This window comes from Vanacampus margaritifer, chromosome 6 (assembly GCF_051991255.1).
Source record: "Vanacampus margaritifer isolate UIUO_Vmar chromosome 6, RoL_Vmar_1.0, whole genome shotgun sequence".
Classification (NCBI taxonomy): Eukaryota; Metazoa; Chordata; class Actinopteri; order Syngnathiformes; family Syngnathidae; genus Vanacampus; species Vanacampus margaritifer.
The window spans coordinates 25423437-25443329 of NC_135437.1; the positions used below are offsets into that span (position 1 = coordinate 25423437).

At 40.6% G+C, this 19893-nt stretch overlaps 1 protein-coding gene and 1 long non-coding RNA gene across 8 annotated transcripts in view; one reads left to right on the forward strand and one right to left on the reverse strand.

Moving 5' to 3' along the window:
• nr1h4 (nuclear receptor subfamily 1, group H, member 4) lies at positions 1-17982 on the reverse strand. Of its 7 annotated transcripts, none has more exons than XM_077567349.1 (11): positions 17808-17982; positions 15490-15530; positions 15215-15366; positions 6025-6393; positions 3846-3986; positions 3073-3236; positions 2898-2990; positions 2666-2765; positions 2418-2564; positions 445-558; positions 1-353 (listed from the first exon to the last, which is right to left on the reverse strand). In XM_077567349.1, exons 3-11 carry the CDS (start codon positions 15309-15311, stop codon positions 115-117), a joined length of 1464 nt encoding a protein of 487 aa, XP_077423475.1. In that variant the 5' UTR covers positions 15312-15366; positions 15490-15530; positions 17808-17982; the 3' UTR covers positions 1-114. The 7 variants fall into 7 exon arrangements, with proteins under 7 accessions (XP_077423475.1, XP_077423477.1, XP_077423476.1 ...); XM_077567351.1 differs by having other exon boundaries at positions 15490-15589; XM_077567350.1 differs by lacking the exon at positions 15490-15530.
• The window catches only part of LOC144053199 (uncharacterized), an 18219-nt gene continuing 3555 nt past the window's right edge, over positions 5230-19893 (forward strand). Inside the window, exons 1-2 of the long non-coding RNA XR_013294353.1 lie at positions 5230-5539; positions 11656-11719. This is a non-coding gene — a long non-coding RNA (uncharacterized LOC144053199). The remainder of the gene's footprint in view (positions 5540-11655; positions 11720-19893) is intronic.

Genomic DNA, 19893 nt, shown 5'->3' on the forward strand with positions numbered 1-19893 from the left:
TAGTTGTACAGGAGTTTTATTTGAAGTATATGTACACCAGTTCATATACACCATTGTGGACCTTGACTCTCTTTTTAAATTTGAAAATGTCCATGTTACATCCCATGCGGCCTTTCACTGCACGTCCCAGATCTCACAAAGGAGCGGTGTGAATTTGTGATCGGTCATCCTCCATGACGTAAGCATCTCTGCATGATAATGGTTGAGTGTTCTCAGCTCGGTCAAGCGGCCCAGCAGACGTGCAAAGTACTGAGGCTCCTGCGGATGCTGCAAAACGCACAGCTTCCTCAACACGTCCAGCATGGCTTCCTGCAGGTTCTCTACAGCCTGTTGATTCTTCACGTAAGGTCGATCTACAGTAGATTTTATTATTAATTGAGACGTTTGAATGTTCAACTTTGTGACACAAGAAAGCTGCGTTTGGATCAGTTGATAGGCACTCACCTGGTGTCAGGATGGTTATGGCAGTGAGAAGGGCTTGCTCCTCCTGCAACATGTGGAGTTCACCGATACTTTTGTAAAAGTTAAACATTGGTGTGATGAACTCCTTTGAAATGCCTGAATGACAAAAACATGCAGTTATACAACGGCAAAAAAGCTGATTTGACAAAGCAAACAAACGACCATTTAGAACAAATTGACAAGATTTAAATTGGAAGTCAACCTTAAACATTTCTTGATAATAATATGTTATATGTGATGTCACTAGTCTAAAATTGACATTCTGATTAATATTACATTTGTGTAATGAGTAATGAAGCAAAATCCAGCCGTTTTTGTCCATCTCAGCCTGTTTTCTGAAGCTGAGCTGTGATTGGTTGTTACCAGAGCCCTGAGCAACATTGATGTCATCTTCAGTCGACAGCAAGTGGCAAAATGGCCGCTCCTGAGATGGATAAAAATGGCGGGATTTTGCTGCTTAACTCATATTCCACAAATGTAATATGAATCAGAATGTCATGTTTAAACTAGTGAGGTCACATATAACATATTACTGTCCAGATTTTTTTTTTGGGGGGGGGGGGGGTGTTGACTTCCCCTTTAACTCATTCACTGCCATTGACGGCAATAGACGTGATTTGTGATTAATCTTGAGTCAACTAGTGAAGTCATGTGATTAATTACAATAAAAAAAATGAATTGCCTGACGCTCCTAATTTAAAAAAAAAGAAAATATTATTAAAAATTAGGGGCGTCAGACGATTAATTTTTAAAACTGTAATTAATCGCATAACTTCAATAGTTAACTCACAATTAATCACAAATTTTCTATCTGTTCTGTTTTCATACTCTTGTTGGCAAAAGTGGAAAAAAATGTGAAATTAATAGAATTTTTTTTTTTACGTCTATAGCCGTCAATGGCAGCGAATGAGTTAATGAAGGTAATCACATGAACCAAAATCAACTTGGAAAGATTCCAGCTCACACACGATCCCAAAGAGGAATAGCAGAATCGAACATGGATGGATGGGTAGTCCAAGTGTCAGTCTCTTTTTAAATGAACCTCTTGCTCAAAAGTTACAATTTATGATCAATGCTATTGTATGTTAAAATAACTTTATTTGAAATTCACTGGATTAAAAAAAGATGTATGTCTGCTTGGACACATCATTATTCATTCACAAATGCCAGCAGGGCCCAGGAGAGAGACACATTTGGACAATAGCATTTCTGATGTTTGGATAAGGAACAATGGTCTCTTCAGACAGTTTTGCCTCTTTCACTCTTCCCCACTGGCCTTTATGTATGAATGTCCGCTGACCACCAATCACATTTGAGCAGTGCAGAGGGAGCCAGTGACGTTCTCCTGCTGTCACTCTGTCAGCTGTCCAACTTGATACCTCGGCTCGCATAAATAAAAAGCTTTGTGGTGCAAGAGGTGGGGTACATCCTTGACTGGCTGCCAGCCAATCACAGGGCTCATACAGACAAACAACTATTCACTCTCACATTTTTTTTTTTTTGTTGGTCAGTGTAAATGGGGTTTTAACATGCTGTCATCTATGTATTGTCTATATTTTTTTACTATGTTGTTTGCCTTTAAACCTATCCTAAAGTTCTTTCAAATATTTCACTCTTTATTGACCCTTTTGTCTTGCCAGCAATGACAGACACACACACACACACACACAAGCACAAACGCAGAATGAAACAGAACCCAGTATGAGTATGTGACCCAGTGTAACCAAAACCTGGTGAGAGATCAACAGGTCACCAAGACGTTCGTCTCAGCTGATGAATTATGTACATGGAGGATCTCACTCCAATGGCCGCAAATAATAAGATGATGCATCAATAGATTCATGAAGGATAACATTTGTAAAAGTCATTTTTGGGGGTCAATTTAATCCAAATAAGTCCCCATAAACTCCTGAAAGAAATTCATTTAGACCACCATACTACTTCTGTGGACTCACCACTCTTACGTATCCTCTCTTCTAAGACTTCAGTGTGTCCACTGGGCATCTTTCGGCTAAAAACCTGAGCAGAGCGCAGAAACATGGCTTCTACTGCTGAACCTTTAAGCAGAGCAATCTGATCCTCATGATCCAGGGACACAAAGCCTTGGAGAAGAGACATGGAAAAAACACAATTAATACCTCTTCCTCTTTGGTCTTTCTTAGCATTACTAAAGCAGATACAGTGTCGTTTAGAAGAATAAAACCTGGGATATTTTTTGTAAACTCCACCAGAACTTGGACTTGACTTGTTGCCATTTCTGTCAAAAGGAGAAAATTTTCCTCCACGCTGTACTCCTCTTGTAGCTAGCATGGGAAAACAGCAATAATTTAAGATGACATTCAAATCAACTAAAAAGCATTTTTTTTTTGTTTTGTTTTAAAGAACATTTTAAGAGCATTTGTTAAAGAAAAAAAAAGAAAATGAAAGCACTATACCAGTTTTTTTGTCACTTCTTGAGGAATTTGATGTCTGTTGTAGGCGTCTGCAATGGCCTTCATGAGTGACTGCTGCTCTTTAGTAATTTTTTCCTGGAAACCAACAGGTCGAGAAACGCTAGGAATTAGCAGTGCAAACTGGACATGATGAATGTATTTTTTGTTTGTTCGGTACCTTTGACAATTTGGTGGTCGATGTAACTTGTTTGCTGTCTGTTGCCTCAGTCTCATCTCCAGTCGACTGTCCTGGAGAGGCCTTTGTGTTTTTCCTTAGCCTTTTAGATTTGCACTGGATCTCCGTAAGCAGGCCTGCAGCCGACAGGAAAGGAAGCTTTAAAGCTTCAAGGCCAAAAATCAGTTTGGTTTTTGAATATGGATGAATTCATTGTAAATTTCTTATTCTGGCAAGACAGTGGTGACAGTGGTGCCTGAGCGAGCCTTTTTTTGGTTGTGTGAAAAACGTGTGTGAGACATTCAGTACTTCCATTACTCATGTTAAATTAATCAGGCCATGTGAGATTAGAAGGTGTTGCTGCATTTAGAATAACTGTCTTTTGTAATAGTAGTTCTAGAGTATGCATGGTGATGCCAAAAACAAAATGTTAGTTCTGAGGATTTAGAGAGGAGACAATTTTCTGAGGAACTCGTAATTCTAACGCTAATCAAAACCCCTATATGTCATAGGAATTAAAAAGAGTTGACTAATGATGACAAATTCACATTTTTTAGAGCGGAAAACAAGTGTCATTTTAAAAATGTGGGTTTTTTTTGTATAAAAGTCACAATCCTATAAGAATATCTTTGTAAAAAAGTGACTATAAATTCTTAACATAATATTAAAGTCAAAGTTTAACAAAGAAGGTCTTTACTATAATTCTTGTGGTATTTGATCATTTATTCTGGAAAAGATGTTTTTACTCTCTTTGGATGACAAAGAGAAACACTCACACTCTGCCAACATGCCCATCTCCTTGCATTTCCTGAGTCGACATTCCTGGCATTTCCTGCGCATATACATGTCCATCTCACAGTTACCTCCACTTTTGCACTTGTACACGGCATTCTTTGTGATGCTCCGTCTGAAGAAACCTTAATATGGTGGACAAAAGGAAATGTTCAGTTATGAAGGCAATCGCTTTGCTCTTTGCACTTTGTCCTTCAGAGAGTGTTTAAGATACAGCCTAATTGTTTAAAGCCCCTGTAAAGTGAAACTACTCTGAGTGTAGTAACAAACCTGCCAAATTTTCATGGCTAAAAAAAGTTATAAATTGAGGTTTCAAAATCATGAGAAATCATGCCATTGCGTCCGCTCTCAAACGCTGTGGGTGTGTCCGTTCAATACGCGAAAGCCAGTTCCTGCTCAACTGTCAACTGGCAATCAAATGCTTGATTAATTAAATCAATTAATGATTAAGTTTCACTAAACTTATTGAAGCTGAGAGCTATTTCTTCTTCTTATCTCATTATTGTGATTTCTCACAATAATTACAAAACATATATATATATATATTTCAAAATGCAACACTTTTCCTATAAATCTCTGCCAATATTTGTATTTTGAAATGATCACTTCTACAACATTTCTTGGAAATCTCAATGTCCCCTTACTGGTGAGTTACAGTAATTTTAGAACAAGCCCAGGAGCTACTCATATGGTGCTTTGGGGCTACCTGGTGCCTGTGGGCAACAGATTGGTGGTATTAGCTGAATGGTTTGAATCAGTCAATACATGTAGAGATGAGAGAAGAAAAACTAAAATATAAAAATTTTTAGCTCTTAGTTTGAAATTTTGAAGGAAAAAAAAAAATGCCGTAGGGATGAACTGATCAGTTTAAAGTTTGAACGTTTTGAATCCGTTTTGAAAAAAAGGAAAGAGGAGAGAAACAAAACAAAACAAAAAAAAAGTAATTTTTGCATTGTTTGAGGGTACGGCATTTGAATGGTGAAAATTTGGAATTTTTGATGAATGGTAATTTTTGGCATGTTGAAAATTGTTTCCAAGGTGCACAGAATGAGCTGAATGTTTGGAATTTCAAATATAACAATATAGCGGTAAAAAAACAAGTATGTTATATTGATTATGGCGTTGGGAATGAATAGTGAATTTCTGGTTGAAATATATATTTTTTTCCCCATAGGAAATAATGTAAATGCAATTAATCCGTTCCCTAGCTCCAAAAACAGAAAATTCCCATTTTAATTTCTATTAATGTTTTATACATTCACAGTACAGTACAGTATTCAAACAATAAAAATACCTTACCTTACCTGTTGTGGTGTGATGGCATCAGTGGATGATAAATGCTATGTTAATGATAGCTTTAGTTCAGTGCTGAGTTTGTGTATTTTACATTGGGCATATTGTTAGACTACTAAGCGTGCGTTGTTTAACGTCAGGCACGTTGTTGAACAGCTAAGGGGGGTCCTCGTGCCAGTATTTACAGAAGTAGTCACGGTAGTTACAACGGTGCGATAATCTCCTTCCTAATTCCACTTTGGTTCGTAGCACTGTATGTTTTTCTTTGCTGCCCAACTTGCACTGTTGTCTTTTTATTCACGATCTGACTGGAAATGAGCAGTCTCACCTACCGCAACGTGAGCATTCGGCATTGCTCGGTTTCACTCGGCTACCCGTTTTCAAGGTACGTTCAGCTTAGCTTGCTTTGGGTGTTCGAACTCCAAAAATGAGTTCCGACTCCGAGGCATTTTTTACTCCGATTTTTTGGGTTGAAGTCCGAATTGTACGACTTTCAAGACTTTCAAACTCCGAGGTTCCACTGTAATCAAAATCCATGTTTGGAAAGTTATTATTAAACACAGGCACGTGCGCGCGCATGCACGCACACGCACACGGACACAGAGGATAACTATGAAACAGCTATAGGACATTCTGACATAGAATATTCAGCACAATGGCAGGCATTAATGCAACGGAGCTCATGTGTCTCTTGTATTGTGCTCTAGAAAGTTGAGAGGGAACCTAGCACCACAGAAAGCGGAGGAGGTAGACCTGAACCTATTCTTTGTCAAATGATGAGCCTGCACTCCTAACATTGTTTAATTTGGCAGTGTGGAATTACTTGTACACTCATCTCCATCCAGAAATACACAAATTCTGTACTCTCACCTTTGCAGCCCTCACAGGTGAGAGCATTATAGTGGTAGCCGGACGCCTTGTCTCCACAAACAACACATAGCTCCTCCCCTTTGATGCGTCCAGTTTGTGACATATGCCGGGCCCTCTTGCACAGAGCAGGCATGACAGCAGAGACATCCTCCCTATCACCGCCATAGTTGACCTCCAGTGTTGTTTTCCTTAGTTCATACAGGCCAGTGTGAGAGTACCAGTCCTCTCCGTTGTACTGGGGATAGTAGTTCTGACTGCAGTAATATGGCGTGGGCACGCTTGGCTCCATGCTTGAGTACTGCATGCCTGGGTAGCTGCTGAACATGTCAGGGTCTTGTAGCAGAGGACTGCTCTGATCTGCCAGAATATCTAGAAGAACAAGAAGAGCATGAGAAAAAAAAAACAGGGTCGTGATATACATGATTTTGTGTATATGTCTACTGACGAACATCTTTTCTTTTTTTTTTTTTATAAATAATAAATTATATTGTGGATAATGGTTCCAACTATGAACCTTCTGCACGTTAGTCCAAACATAATGCCCGCAAAGGAGCAGGTACCAGAAAAAGACAGTTGAGTAGAGCAGAGCCGGGTAGATTTGTTGGTGGAGACAAGTAGGAATAGAGTACAGTAGAGTAGATACCAGCGGTGGAAACGAGGCTTTACTGTGCAAACTAGTTTATTGCATGCAAGTTAGAACCTCTAAAACATGTTAGTAAGGCCAAGGCGTTCTAATTCCAATTTAAAGTTGTCCAAAATCCCTTTTCAGACTAAAATTCCCTTCCCTCAAGATGCACCCAGTTTTACAGCTTTTCTACCTCATGCCTGTCATCACCAGTCAGGTAGGCCCGCTTACGGTGCCTCCTCCTCTTCTTTGGATCTTGGCTAATCGGTGGCCATCCTGCATTTATAGTCAAGGCCATTTTGGCTGTCCAAATAAGGGTCAGAGCCATTTCTGTCTGACTGTTGGAAGCTAGTTTGGATGCCTCCTGGACGTCTTCCTGGAGAGGTGTTCTGGGCATGTCCCACCAGCCACAGGCGCCGGGGACAACCCAGAATATGCCGGAGAGACGATGGCCTGGGAACACCATGGGATCCCCCAAAGGAGCTAGACGAAGTGGCTGGGGAGAGGGAAGGCTACTGCCCCTGTGACCCGACCTCGGATAAGCAGCAGAAAATGGATGGATGGTTGTTGGATGATCCAATGGTACGTTTGTGGACCTGTCATTTCTTCATTCTTGACACAAATAAATTTTTGGGCGAATGTCATCCTAAAAAGTCAAGAGCCCAAAAGAAGTCCACAGGTTCAATAGTGTTTTTGATTCGAGCTGCAGAGCTCTGGAATGCCGTAACTACGGAAATCAGAGCTGCTACCTCAGTTTGAATCCTGCCTTAAAGGGGAAATCTAGTAAAGGCAGCCATTTTGCCACTTGCTGTCGAGTGAAAATGACATCACAGTTGCTTAGGTCTTGGGTAACAACCAATCACAGCTCAGCTTCACAAAACTGCACAAAGCTCAGCTTCACAAAATTGAGCTGTGATTAATCGTTGCCTGAGCCCTGAGTAAATGTGATGTCATTTTCACTCGACAGCAAATGGTAAAATGGCCGCCCTGTGAGATGGATAAAAATGGCTGGATTTTGCTGCATAACTCATATTCCACAAATGTAATATTCACTAAGATTCACTAAGAACGCTGGAGTGACGACCGGGGCCTTTCCCCGCTGGACCTGGGGTTCGGGGGTGCCGCCCGTCCCCCGGTGCCCCCATCTCCCCTTCTGCCCCCGGTGTTCCGTCCCTCCATGCGGCGGGAGGTGGGGAGTGCGCGGGTGCCCTCTCTGCTCCGCTGTTCGGCCCCTCTTCGGCACCGATGCCTGGGTGTGGGGGGTCCCCGGGATGGTGGGGTCGGGGGCTGGGGGGCTGGCGGTTGGTGGGGGTGGGGTCAGGGGGGATCGGCTTGGTTTGGGGGTGGCTGTGTGAGGGGGTGCTGGGGGTGGGGGTGTCTGGGTGTTTGGGGGCCTGGGGGCGCTGGGGCTGGGTGGGGTGGATGGCAGGGGGGGTCGTAGGGGGAGCGGGGGCTGTGGACTGGTGGGGTGCCTGGCGGGCCTGCAGTGCCCGTCCTGCTGCGTTGGGTTGGGGGCGCGGGCCGTGTTGGGGTGGGGGGCGCTCCTGCTCCTGGGTTTGCTCTCCGTCCGGTGGCCCCTGTGGGGCCCGGGGGTTGTCCCTTGGCGCTGCCGTGGCCTGGGGGGCCCTGAGGTGTTGTGCTTGCTCTGTCCTGGCAGGGGTCAACGGCTCCCCCTTTGGTGGAGATTTTCATGCATGCCAGATCCACCACACCAGCATCTATCGAAACTCAGACACAATCTGCTTCTTCCACTGGTCGTTGAATCGGTGGAGGCTGGTGTCTGTGGATCTCACTCTGCTTCGTCTGTCCTTCCTTCCTTTCCTGTCTCTTCTTTGGTCTCTTGAGGTCTCCCTGATTTGTTGGAATTTGGATGCTTCTGGGGTTGGTGAAGGACTCTGGTTGGTGGCCCGGTGGGTGGTGGGTGGTGTGTGGTCGGTGCTGGATTTTCCTTTCCTTTCTTTTCTTTGGTCCTTCCTCGGGTCTCCTGACGGCCTCACGGCTTTGGCTGGGTTTTGAAGTGTTCAGTTTAAGTGAACGGTATGGGATTTTTAAATAGGTTTTAGGTGAACTAATGAATACACACTCACACGCACATGCACATACACTTACTCACCCACATACAAAATGAAAAATAATAAATAAAATAAAATAAATAAATAAAAATGTCAAATCGGTAAAATTACCGAATGAACAATACTGAGCTCTCCAGAAAAAAAAAGGAATATTTTATTTTGAAAAGTGACCAGATTCTCAGAGAATTATCTCAGTCGCGTAGCGCTGATGCTAATCGACAAGTTAGCAAAATGAGTAAAAAACAGACACATTTGGAAAGTTTCTTTACAACGGAGAAAAGGCCCAGTGATGAGACAATACAGGAGCCTTTGACCAAGAAGAAAAAGAAAGGTGCATAGAATTACAGCTACAGGAGATTCCCACGCATGATGGCCCGTTCCGCGGCAATTTAGCGTTATGGTGAGTGAGTTACTCATGGGCTTTAGATTTGTTCTGTGGTGCCTTGTTATGTTGGCGCATTTGAGGAGGGCGTTGCAAATATAGTTACATAAAAATGTGGCTTCACATTTATTGTTGTTTCTACGCAATACCCCAGCTTTTGTGTTGCTTGATTCGTTCATAAGCATTACCATATTAAAGCTTTGTTGTTACCCTTGTTATGGTGTTTGTGCTGCTAGTACAGGTACGTAAAAATACATAGTGGATTTGCGTTTGTTGTTGTAGCCTTTTTTTTAATCAGCTGCCAAACAGCCAAGTACCCCCCACCCCCACCCCCCAACCTACTGGGTTGCCGGTCCACGAAAGTTGTGGACTTGTACGAACCGGTCCGTGGTGGAAAAAAGGTTGGGGACCACTGTGCTAGAGCATATAGAAGGCTTTGATCCAGCCTCTAACCTGAAGAGGTCATTTAAACCAATGTTAGTTTTTACCCCCCAAAAAAACGGCCAGCAGGTGGCAGCAGAGTATAAGAGATCAGCCATGTTGCAACTGTTTTCAACAGATTTGTGACTAATGATGAAACTTAACTATATTCTAATACTAATTGCTTCAAAACGGAAACAGATACAATTTTTTTTCCTTATGAAAGTAGAGACTTTAATCCTTTTGGTAGGTTCCATGTATAGCAATAGAACACAATATTCCGTGGGCCTGGCAAAATCAGTCAAATAGCAGTAAAACAACCGGGAGTATCAAGAATGCGGACCACTCTATTTGGGAGTACTGTAGAGCAGTGGACCAGCTCTACTCCATTCAGTGGCGTCTTAGGGGGTGCATGGGAGTTCGCCCAACCAGATTTGGTCCATTGTCAGAGTTTGGCTACCATATCCATCAGTAGGTTGGATTAACTTCCAATAAGGGTTGGACTCTTGACTACCCATATACTTTAACCAGACTGCTGTTTACCGATTTCTCTGCATTCAACACCATCCAGCCTTACATTCGAGCCAACAAACGTTCTCCTCCTACACAATCAATTTGGCGCCAAGAAAAACTGTTTGCCACCATTAAAAATGTGTGCAAACAGCTGGCATACATCTTTGTATCTGTTTGCAACCAACAAACCCTGACAAAAAATAAGAAACATTTGCTACGTTCACAAACACTCGCATACCTTCACTGCTCAGTGAGATACCACCATAAAGAAAATTCTATATTTTGAGTAATTCTGGAAAATAAGTAAAACCAGCCATTTGCATAATGATTTGTAACTCAAGGTCAAGTTGAATGGAACAACTCAGTCATATACTGTAGGTTCAGAGTGACCTATTGGGTAAAATGGGAAATGTCTTTTTTTGCACCACATGCAATTAATTTTAGGTGAAGGTTCACATGCAACTCCGGGCTGCAATTCTTGTCAGGAATGTGGCAACATGAAGTTTTGTTTACCCCTTTTTTAAGTTCGGCATCATACAATTTAATAATGCCTTCCTTAGGTCACATTTAAACACTCATGACATGCAGTATTTATAAACAGATTGTTGATTTATTGAGGGACAGATGAGTCAATTTTTGTGCACTGCTATAATATATCCCCAATTTTGATATAGCCTGTAAATGATTTTTTTGTTTCACTTATTATAAAACATGTATTCACACATTTCTTCAAGTTAGTTGGATATCAGTTTTCTAATAACTGCAGAATCCTGGTGGTTTTAACTGCATACCCCTGCGCTATGTGTTTCATTTAGTGTAAACCAGTGAACCCGATTGACAAAAGTCTTAATGTCCTATTGTGACATTTCCACATAATTATGTCACCATAGCCATTACCATGTTTCCGCAAGCGCGTGAACGTGTACACCACAGTAAGTTAATAACATACTCAATTTGACATTGGGATTTCACTGTAGTGGAATGTCATGTAATTCTATAAAGCTCTTTCCAGCTAAGCAGTAGTCTGTAAGATCCACGGCACATACTGTAAGTCCATAAATCATTAACAAGTGACTCTCACAGAGCACACCGTGTCTTTGGAGTGACATGTAACGCCTCTCCAAACAAGCTGCTCTGTGGAAACTGGAACAATAACGTTAATATCGCAACACAGTCGCCCTTAATTCTCAAAGGTTGTGAGACCTGACATTATTAAAAAACGGAAAAGAATCGTTAATCCATAACAGGTGAAATATTATCAGGTATTGACGTGGGACAAAGCACTTAGTGAAATAAACAGTAGGTGAAATATACAAAACAACACTGACCTCTTGAAGATTTGGTTCTGACGATGGCCATGTCTGAGATACCGAACACACGGACCATTCAGAGCATACATACTGTGACAGCAGCACACCACTTTGTTTTGATGTTTACTTCTTTTTGTCCCACTAACTACCTAGCCTAGCCATCTTCCATGTATTTTCTGCTTCAGTCAAACTTATGAGAACAGAAGCAACAGTCTTCGGACAACTTGGTGCATGCCCAAGACTTCCCAAGAGGCGCAAAGGTTGCTAGAGCTACTCATTAACTACGGGCAATCCTTTTCTTCTTTACAGGTAGCATAACAGTATGTGGAGTCATCAGCACATCAGGGGAATGGAAATGGCTACTGTGTGGCAGGTATTTTCATTATGAGCTGCTTGTTGTGGAGGGAATGTGGTACACTATAATGATGCATCCATTTAAAAGTAGGGTTACAAAATTATAATTATTTTCAATACACTTCTTCATTTGTGAAGCAGATCAAGGGATTCATGGTAAGCGGTGTTGCCACAGTTGCCTTAAAAATGTAACTTAGTTACTTTACTGATTACTAGACTTTAAAAGTAACTTGGTTACATTACCGGTTACTTGATTTTAAATGTAACTAGAGTTTGATTCAAATTTATTTTATTACTTACATTCAACAAATGTTGCTTAATTGAAAGTGAATTTTTAACAGTGATGTATAAGAAGAAAGTTCTTCTTTAAATAAAAATAAAATAGCCTGTGTGTAAAATAGTGGCCCGGTGGGTGGTGTCTGGTCGGTGCTGGGCTTCGCTTTTCTTTCTTTTCTTTGGTCCCTCTTCGGGTCTCCTGGCGGCCCCACGACTCTGGCTGGATTTTGAAGTGTTCGGTTTAGGTGAACGGTATGGGAATTCTTATTTTTTTTTACACACACACACACACACACACGCACACACGCACACGCACACGCACACGCACACGCACACGCACACCAAAAATAAAAAAATAAATAAAGGGAGAACAATGATGATGACATGTCAAATGATCAATACTGAGCTCTCCCCGAAAAAAATAAATACAATAAAAATAAAAATAAAATAAAATAGCCTTTTTCTTTTCTTTTCTTTCTGACTTACATTGAGTAATTATTTTAATTTAAAAAAATGGGGCTTTATGGATTTTACTCAACATAAACAGGCTAATTAAAGTGTATCTCCGGTGGAACCTTTCTAGGTATTGATGGCGAAACAGATCATATATTGTAAAGTTTGATCAACACCTGGTGTTAGTATCTATTCTTGTATTTGCCAAAATAATTTGGCTCATTCATTTTAACACAATCACTGCCATAGACGGCTATAGACGTCAAAGATTCATTTTTACTGGGCTGGCAATACTCGTCGCCATGTTTGGGGTGAATATGACGTCACAACGTTGACAGGCCGTTACTCACACCCATTACTTAATATTGAGTGAGAGGCCAGATCGCTTGCCTATGGACATAAATCTGTCATCCAGACTCGATTATTTATTTATTACATTATTATTTAACTAAACAAAAACAATATAACCCGACCCGGCTACCGGCTTTCATACGGTGGGAGAATATTAACATGTGTGGCAGCACTTCCCCCTGTCTCATTCCGTTCGTCATCAAACAGGTGCCGCCAGTCACCGATTGATGGACCTTCTGTGAATATTGACTCTGAAGAGTTGCAAGACTGACTCTGATTCACCAAAAAAATGCAGCGTTTAATTGGGGAAGTCAGTTGAGCCGAGATGGCTTTCAACATGGTGATGTCACAGCCTTTGCTCCAACCTTGATAAACCATATAAATGTCTCCTTCTGACCACCACAGGTACACGTTAAAGGCAGTCTCTTTTGGTCTGAAATAGTTAACTGTTATTACTGGCATTTATAATGAATATTTTTTTAAAAATATATTAATATAATGATTACTGACAGTAAGGTGGGGCTTTAGGACCCAGATGCGGGAAGGCAGAGCAAGGAGGCAGAGGTGCAGTCCAAAAGAGGTTTTAATATCTAATCAAAAAAAAGCTAACTTCAAAGTACAAAACAAATGGAACTAACAAAACCTGAAGCAAAACATGAAAAAACAACTAAGGCGAGACTAACAACATGACATGGATCCGGATAAGGCAAAGAGGTCAGCGTGACATGGCGAAAGACTTACGAACGTGGCAACAGCAAAAATGAACCGACACAGACAGGGGGGAGACAACCGACTAAATACACCAACACTAATGACTTGACAAGACACACCTGGCTGAGGGCACTGATTGGATGACACATGAGGGTGATGGGGACACAGGTGGACACAATCAGGGTTGACACAGACACCACACGAGGAAGGGCAAGTGACCAGAAACGAGAGGAGTAGACTTTTCACAATAAAACAGGAAATGACAAGACAAGGGGAACACACAAGGAAAACATGACAGGGAGTAAACAAAACTGAAAATAAACATGACAATTACGTTTGGGACCTCATACAGTCACAAGATTGGGTGGTTTAAGTTGAGGTTAGTTATGCAGTATTTTATATACAGTTCCATTATTGAAAATATGTCACAAAAACATTGTGGTGTTTTGGAGCATTGGATGGGATTAATGATATTTCTATTAATTTCAATGAGGAAAACTGATTTTTATAGGAGAGAACACAAGTGTCTACAAAAAAATTAAAACAAGAACAAATATTAAGCAAATGTGTGCAAATGTTCATTTGTGGAATCATTTTGGAACTGACCTGAAAAGATGTCAGTCACTTGCTGAATTAAAAAAAAAAATAGCTTAAAAGCAAAGTTAAAAAAAAAAAAACTTAAATCAGACATGAGCTGTTAAAATTGTACATATGCTGTTATTTTTTTTGGATGTATCGGTATGAGTATAATGAAAATTGTATATGTGAGTATGAGGATATGATTCATAAATCTATTATGGTATATGACCATGAATGTCATGTACATATGTTGCTGGCAAATGTGCGAATGTTAAAGTGCACTTGTATATATGAATAGGTTTATAGATTTTTCTTTTGTTGAAATACATTAACCTTATTATTGTATCAACATAAAACGAATAAGGGGTAGGACTAGATACGTTTTTAACTTCCTCCTACCCCTTTTGACCATATAAACTATTTTCTTTCTCCCTATTCTTGTTTTTCTTTTTACTTCAACTTATATTTTATACTTGTAATGTGTTTTCTTTATGTTTATATGTGCAATAATAAAAAATAAAAAATTTTTTTTAACTTTGACCCTGATCATGGACCAAATTAAGCCCGTTAGTCAAGGTACCACTGTATTTTGACCTCTCTTGAAATTTTGTGCCCTTCCTCAACACACCTAAATTTCACACCCCATTGCTTCCCCAACCAGTCCAAGTTGCACCTTGCAATGACCCTTAATATGATAGCATAAAATGTACGACTGGCTGGGTGGGTGAAGTACAAAAGTGACAGAAGTAGATGGCTGGTCAAACGGAAATCCAAATTGTGCTGCCATTAGCATGGTTGTACGCAGTTGCCAGAGGTGCACATAGAAGTGGTGCGCCGGTGCGCATGAGGACTGGAAATGTAATAATGTGCTTCAGTGTAGCCCTGGTAAGCCTGTAATTAGAAAACAAAAACTGAAAACCCATCCCCCACCCCCGTAATCTTAAAATGACTTATCTACACATATTAAGAGTAGACATTGCCCAGATTTGCTTTAAGTGTAAGTTGATCCATGCGGTTGGTGGGCCGGGAAAAAAAAAGAGCACCAAACAACAAGCTCGGGTGCCTATATGACAACCATCCCTAAATCTTATTGTGTTCCCCTGCCTATGGATTATGGAAAGTGTTTCATGCGAAGTAGACTTACCAAACAAATGAGAGTTCTCTGAGATGGCGAATTCATCTGTGGGAGGGATTTGCAGTGGTCCCACCACATTGATGTCGGGGCCCACCCACTCGTTCATGAAGGAAGCTTGTTAGGCCAAACTGAGCCACGTGGAAGTTTGTGTCTGTTTCCCTCTGTAACAAGAGTGACCTGATGAAGATCTCTTCAACACTCTTCTGGCTCTCCCTGTAGCAGCCAGTGACACATTCACTGAAAAGTAATTAAGCATGAGCTTGTGAGTGTGGACATCAACACACCTGTCAAGTGTTCTCTCCCACACAGGGATGAGTTGCCGTGCCTGCAGGGAGGCGGCAAATGAAGGTCATGAAGGATGATGGAGATTTCTTAACTCTTTGACTGCCAAAAACGTTAAATAACGTTTAGTAAAATCCTATGGAGGAGTGCCAAAGACGCTAAAAGACGTTTTTTTTTCAAAACAGAGGTGAAACTAACCATTTTCTATTGTTGATTACTCAAAAACGGAATAGGGTAGAAACAAACTTTTTTTCTGATGAAAGATGACAGTCCAATCTTTCATTTGGTAGTATGTGTGTTTCCATAGTCCAAACACATAATTTTCTGTGGACCTTGAAAGATCAGTCAAAATGCTTAAAATCGGCTGGCACCCACTGCATCCCTTTTCTGAAAACGTCTGGCAAGTCAAAGAGTTAACAAACTCACTGTACTCTCACTGAAACTAACCGGACACTTCATTAAGTATAGTTAGCATGGTGTTTTGTTTTCCTCCACATCAGTAATATTACAGATACAGACGCTCCCCTACTTACGAACATTCGAGTTACGAACAACGGTACATACGAACATGTCTGTGCGCATGCGCGCATGTCAAAAAATGTTCGGAAAGAGATGCTGTAAGTTAGATTTTTTATTGCGCACCTTTTTCCCCGAGTACTGTAGTGCTTCTTTCCGCCGCTAATACCGACGCTTGGCGCTGTGAGAGCTCACCCAGCATTGGAGGCTCAGCAACGTGTCGAGGAGGAGGAAGAAGAAGAAACGCCTGTCGCTCATAGATAAAGCCATCGCACTCTTCGAGCAGCAAGACCCAAATATTGAACGTTGCACAAAGGTTGCAAATCAATTGAATGATGCCATACAGTGCTACCGCATCATTTATGATGAAAAAAGAAGAAAACTGTGCAATCGTCGTTAGATCGCTTCTTTCGGCCAGTTTCTAGTAAATCCTCCAAGGAAGATACTCATCAACCCTCATCTTCTTCTCCGCGACCCTCAACTTCTTCCTACATTGAAGTTACGGAGGAGGAAGTAACTTTTGAAGCCCATTCTAGCGACGACGAAGAACCTCTCATGATATAAAATCCCCCTCTTCCTCCTCCTCCTCCATCAAATCCTTAAGCATCGAGTACATCTTCCAAAAGTAAGTTAAACTTCATTTTATTTATCTTATTACGTACATGTACATACTGTGTGTGTCTCTCGCTCTCTCTCTCTAACATACGTAGTACAGTACTGTACGTATTCTCTTTAAACATAAATTATAATACAAAATATAGCACTGAAGCAAATTACGAACAAATTCACCTTACGAACGATCGCTCGGAACGTAACTCGTTCGTAAGTTGGGGAGCGTCTGTACTCTCACTGAAACTAACCGGACACTTCATTAAGTATAGTTAGCATGTTGTTTTGTTTTCCCCCACATCAGTAATATTACAGATATAGTAAATGGACAGATAAGTAATATGTTGCAGTCAGCACCTTGCACTAGTGTTGTCCTCGGTGTCTTCTTTTCTTATTTAGAAATGACAACTTTATACTCTTCTTATCATCCCTATAATCTAACTTTAACTCATAACACGGTGCAGGATAGTGTTCCTCAAACTCAATCAATCAATAAAAACGCAAACCCATTTGATAGGGGTAAGCAATTACTTCTCAGGGCACAATTAATGGTTCTGAAAGATTGCACTGTTCTGCAGGGAGCTCCAAGGCAAAAGCGTGCACAGAAAATCAATGTGGTGACAAGATCATATCATTTCCTAAGCGTCCAATCAGATTACTTTGACGTCAACCCCACGTTACTTACTAGCCATAGCATGTACAGTAAACTATGGTGTGATGAATTCATTAGTTTGATGCTACATTCCTTCTACTTAATACAGTGTACAAATGTGTTTATTACAAATAGGTCAACACAGAAGAAATCCTCTGTAAGAGGTCGTTCTAATATTTTGGTTACTTTAACCACAAGAGTTGGGCAAAAACATTGATAAAAGAATACCTTTCTGACAGTGCAAGTCAAAACCAATTGTTTTGTATTGCTACAGCTCTTGTATCTGATTTCATAGCATAATGAGAATGCAATGTAACCATTTTGTGACCCGTAAGTAACAAAGTAAACGAACCTGTCTATACTTTACTGTATGTGGCGTCAGTAATAAGTGTACTTTCAATTAATTAAAAAAATTTCCCAAGGGATCCTAGCAAGTATCTTCTGTAACTGCCCACACAGCAGCAGACATCTCACCCGCCATCAAGCACACACTTTCGGCACACGTGGGCTCATCATCATGGAACATGCTGTCATGGTCCTTACCTTTTCCAAGCTGGATGATTCCCACTATTTGAATCTCCTTGTTCCTTGTGATTGAAGTCCGCACTGAGCTATACAGCGCACGTCAATTTTTGCCAATGCTTTCTAATGCAGCAATCTTGTGTCTGGGCGTCAGTGAAAGTATGTGTGACCAACTAAGGTCAGGGAGAAAAGGGTGGTGGTTATTAATTAAACTGTCCATCCCTGTACTCATCCCCCCCCACCCACAAACCCACTAAAACACACTTGCCCAAAAAAAAAAAAAAAACTCTTTATCTCTAAAAGATTGAGAGGCTACCGCATGAAGTCTCTAGTAAGTTGAATATCCCACCCACATGCACAAACAGCACACACTGGACATTCACTAATTAGCATGATGCAGAGCACACATGTAATTCTGGGTAAAACCAGCATTGACAACACTATAATGCCTCATTATTTAGCTTTTTATTTATATATATTTTTACGTGACCACAAGTCATCATAGGTGAACTCTCAGAGACATCTCATTTGTCCAAATACTTGAAAATGTAGGAAATCGGAAAATGAATACAAAGGCTAAATAATTAGCAATTGAATTAAAGCTGAACTTGTACTCTTGACTGTTGTAAATCAATTGTGGAAATATATAAAGGAGCAATACTGTCTAAATAATTCTAGACCAGATCTATCGTTTTCCTCGTCTTGATGATGCATTTCTTTTTCTTCCCCCCTCATATTGCCCATAAACAATAGTTTAATCATTGATGGGCTGTTGCTCCATTCAATGGGGTTGTTCTGAGTCAACAGAACAGTCTCTCTGGAATAAACAGAACCTTTGCCATTGGCTGCTGGACTCTGTGGTTTGTGTTTGGGAACAAGCTGCCGGTGATGGACTCTGTGACGGGGCATTTGCTACTGTACATCTAACAATGGCAAAAAAAGGCAGATGCTCCTTGCTGGCTGAAAATGTTGTTATACGCACCCAGATAAACTGTTGGGTTAGTACTAATACAATACAGAAACACTCGAGAGCTCAAGAACTTTAACAAGAGGAATAATCAATAATTGGATTTGTATTTGTTCACTAAATGAACACAAGATATCCTCTCAAAAGCAAGTCGTTTATTATGAAAAATGTAAGTATGACACTAGTGAGGGATATCCTGTTAAGCAATTATGTTGAAGCGCTGTAGTATGAAGACAGATAAGACAAAGGATGTTTACCACACTATGACGGGAAACAGAGCCATCTTTGGCCTTAAGAAAAAAAGACAAAATGTAAACGCCTACTACTATAAACAGTCAGTGATAGGAGCAGAGTTTTGTTGTATTTTCAGAAAACAGCATTAAACTCATCAAATGTCGCTTTCCCTATTTCCATGAACTGTTTGTGCACATTACTATGGCGTAAAAGTCATCATGTTGAGAAAAAAAAGAACCATTTTCAGACCTGCATTTTTTTCTGCTGGGCAATTTTTTTATTTTTGGCTGATTTTGACTCTTTTTCCACATAAGAACAACATGGAATTTGTGTGTGTGGGGGGGGGGGGGGGGCTGGGGGGGTGTTATCTCATGTTTTTATTCATTATACTGGACGCCAGGATAGTATGACTGTAACATATTGTAAACTTACCAGGCTTATTTGTAACATTTTTAACATGAACATCATGCAATTCAACTTGTGATTGTGATTGGTTAGCTAGGATCCAATTATGATGAACCAGAAGTGTTGACATCACCCAAATTTAGTGTTTTTTTTGTATTTTATTTTTTATTTATTTGAGAGAGCTCAGTATTGTTCATTTGGTAATCTTAACGATTCGACATGTCATCATCATTGCTCCCTCTCTTTTTTTGCCTTTTTTTTTTGTATGTGCATGAGTATGTGCGTGTGCGCTCATTAATTTGCCCAAAAAACTATAAAAAATCCCATACCGTTCACTTAAACCGAATACTTCAGAATGGCGCTAGAGTCCTGAAGTTGTCAGGAGACCCGAGGAAGGCTCAAAGAAAAGAAAGAAAAGTGAAATCCAGCACCGACCAGACATCATCTACTACCCACCGGGTTACCAACCAGAATCTTTCACCAACCACAGAAACATGTAAA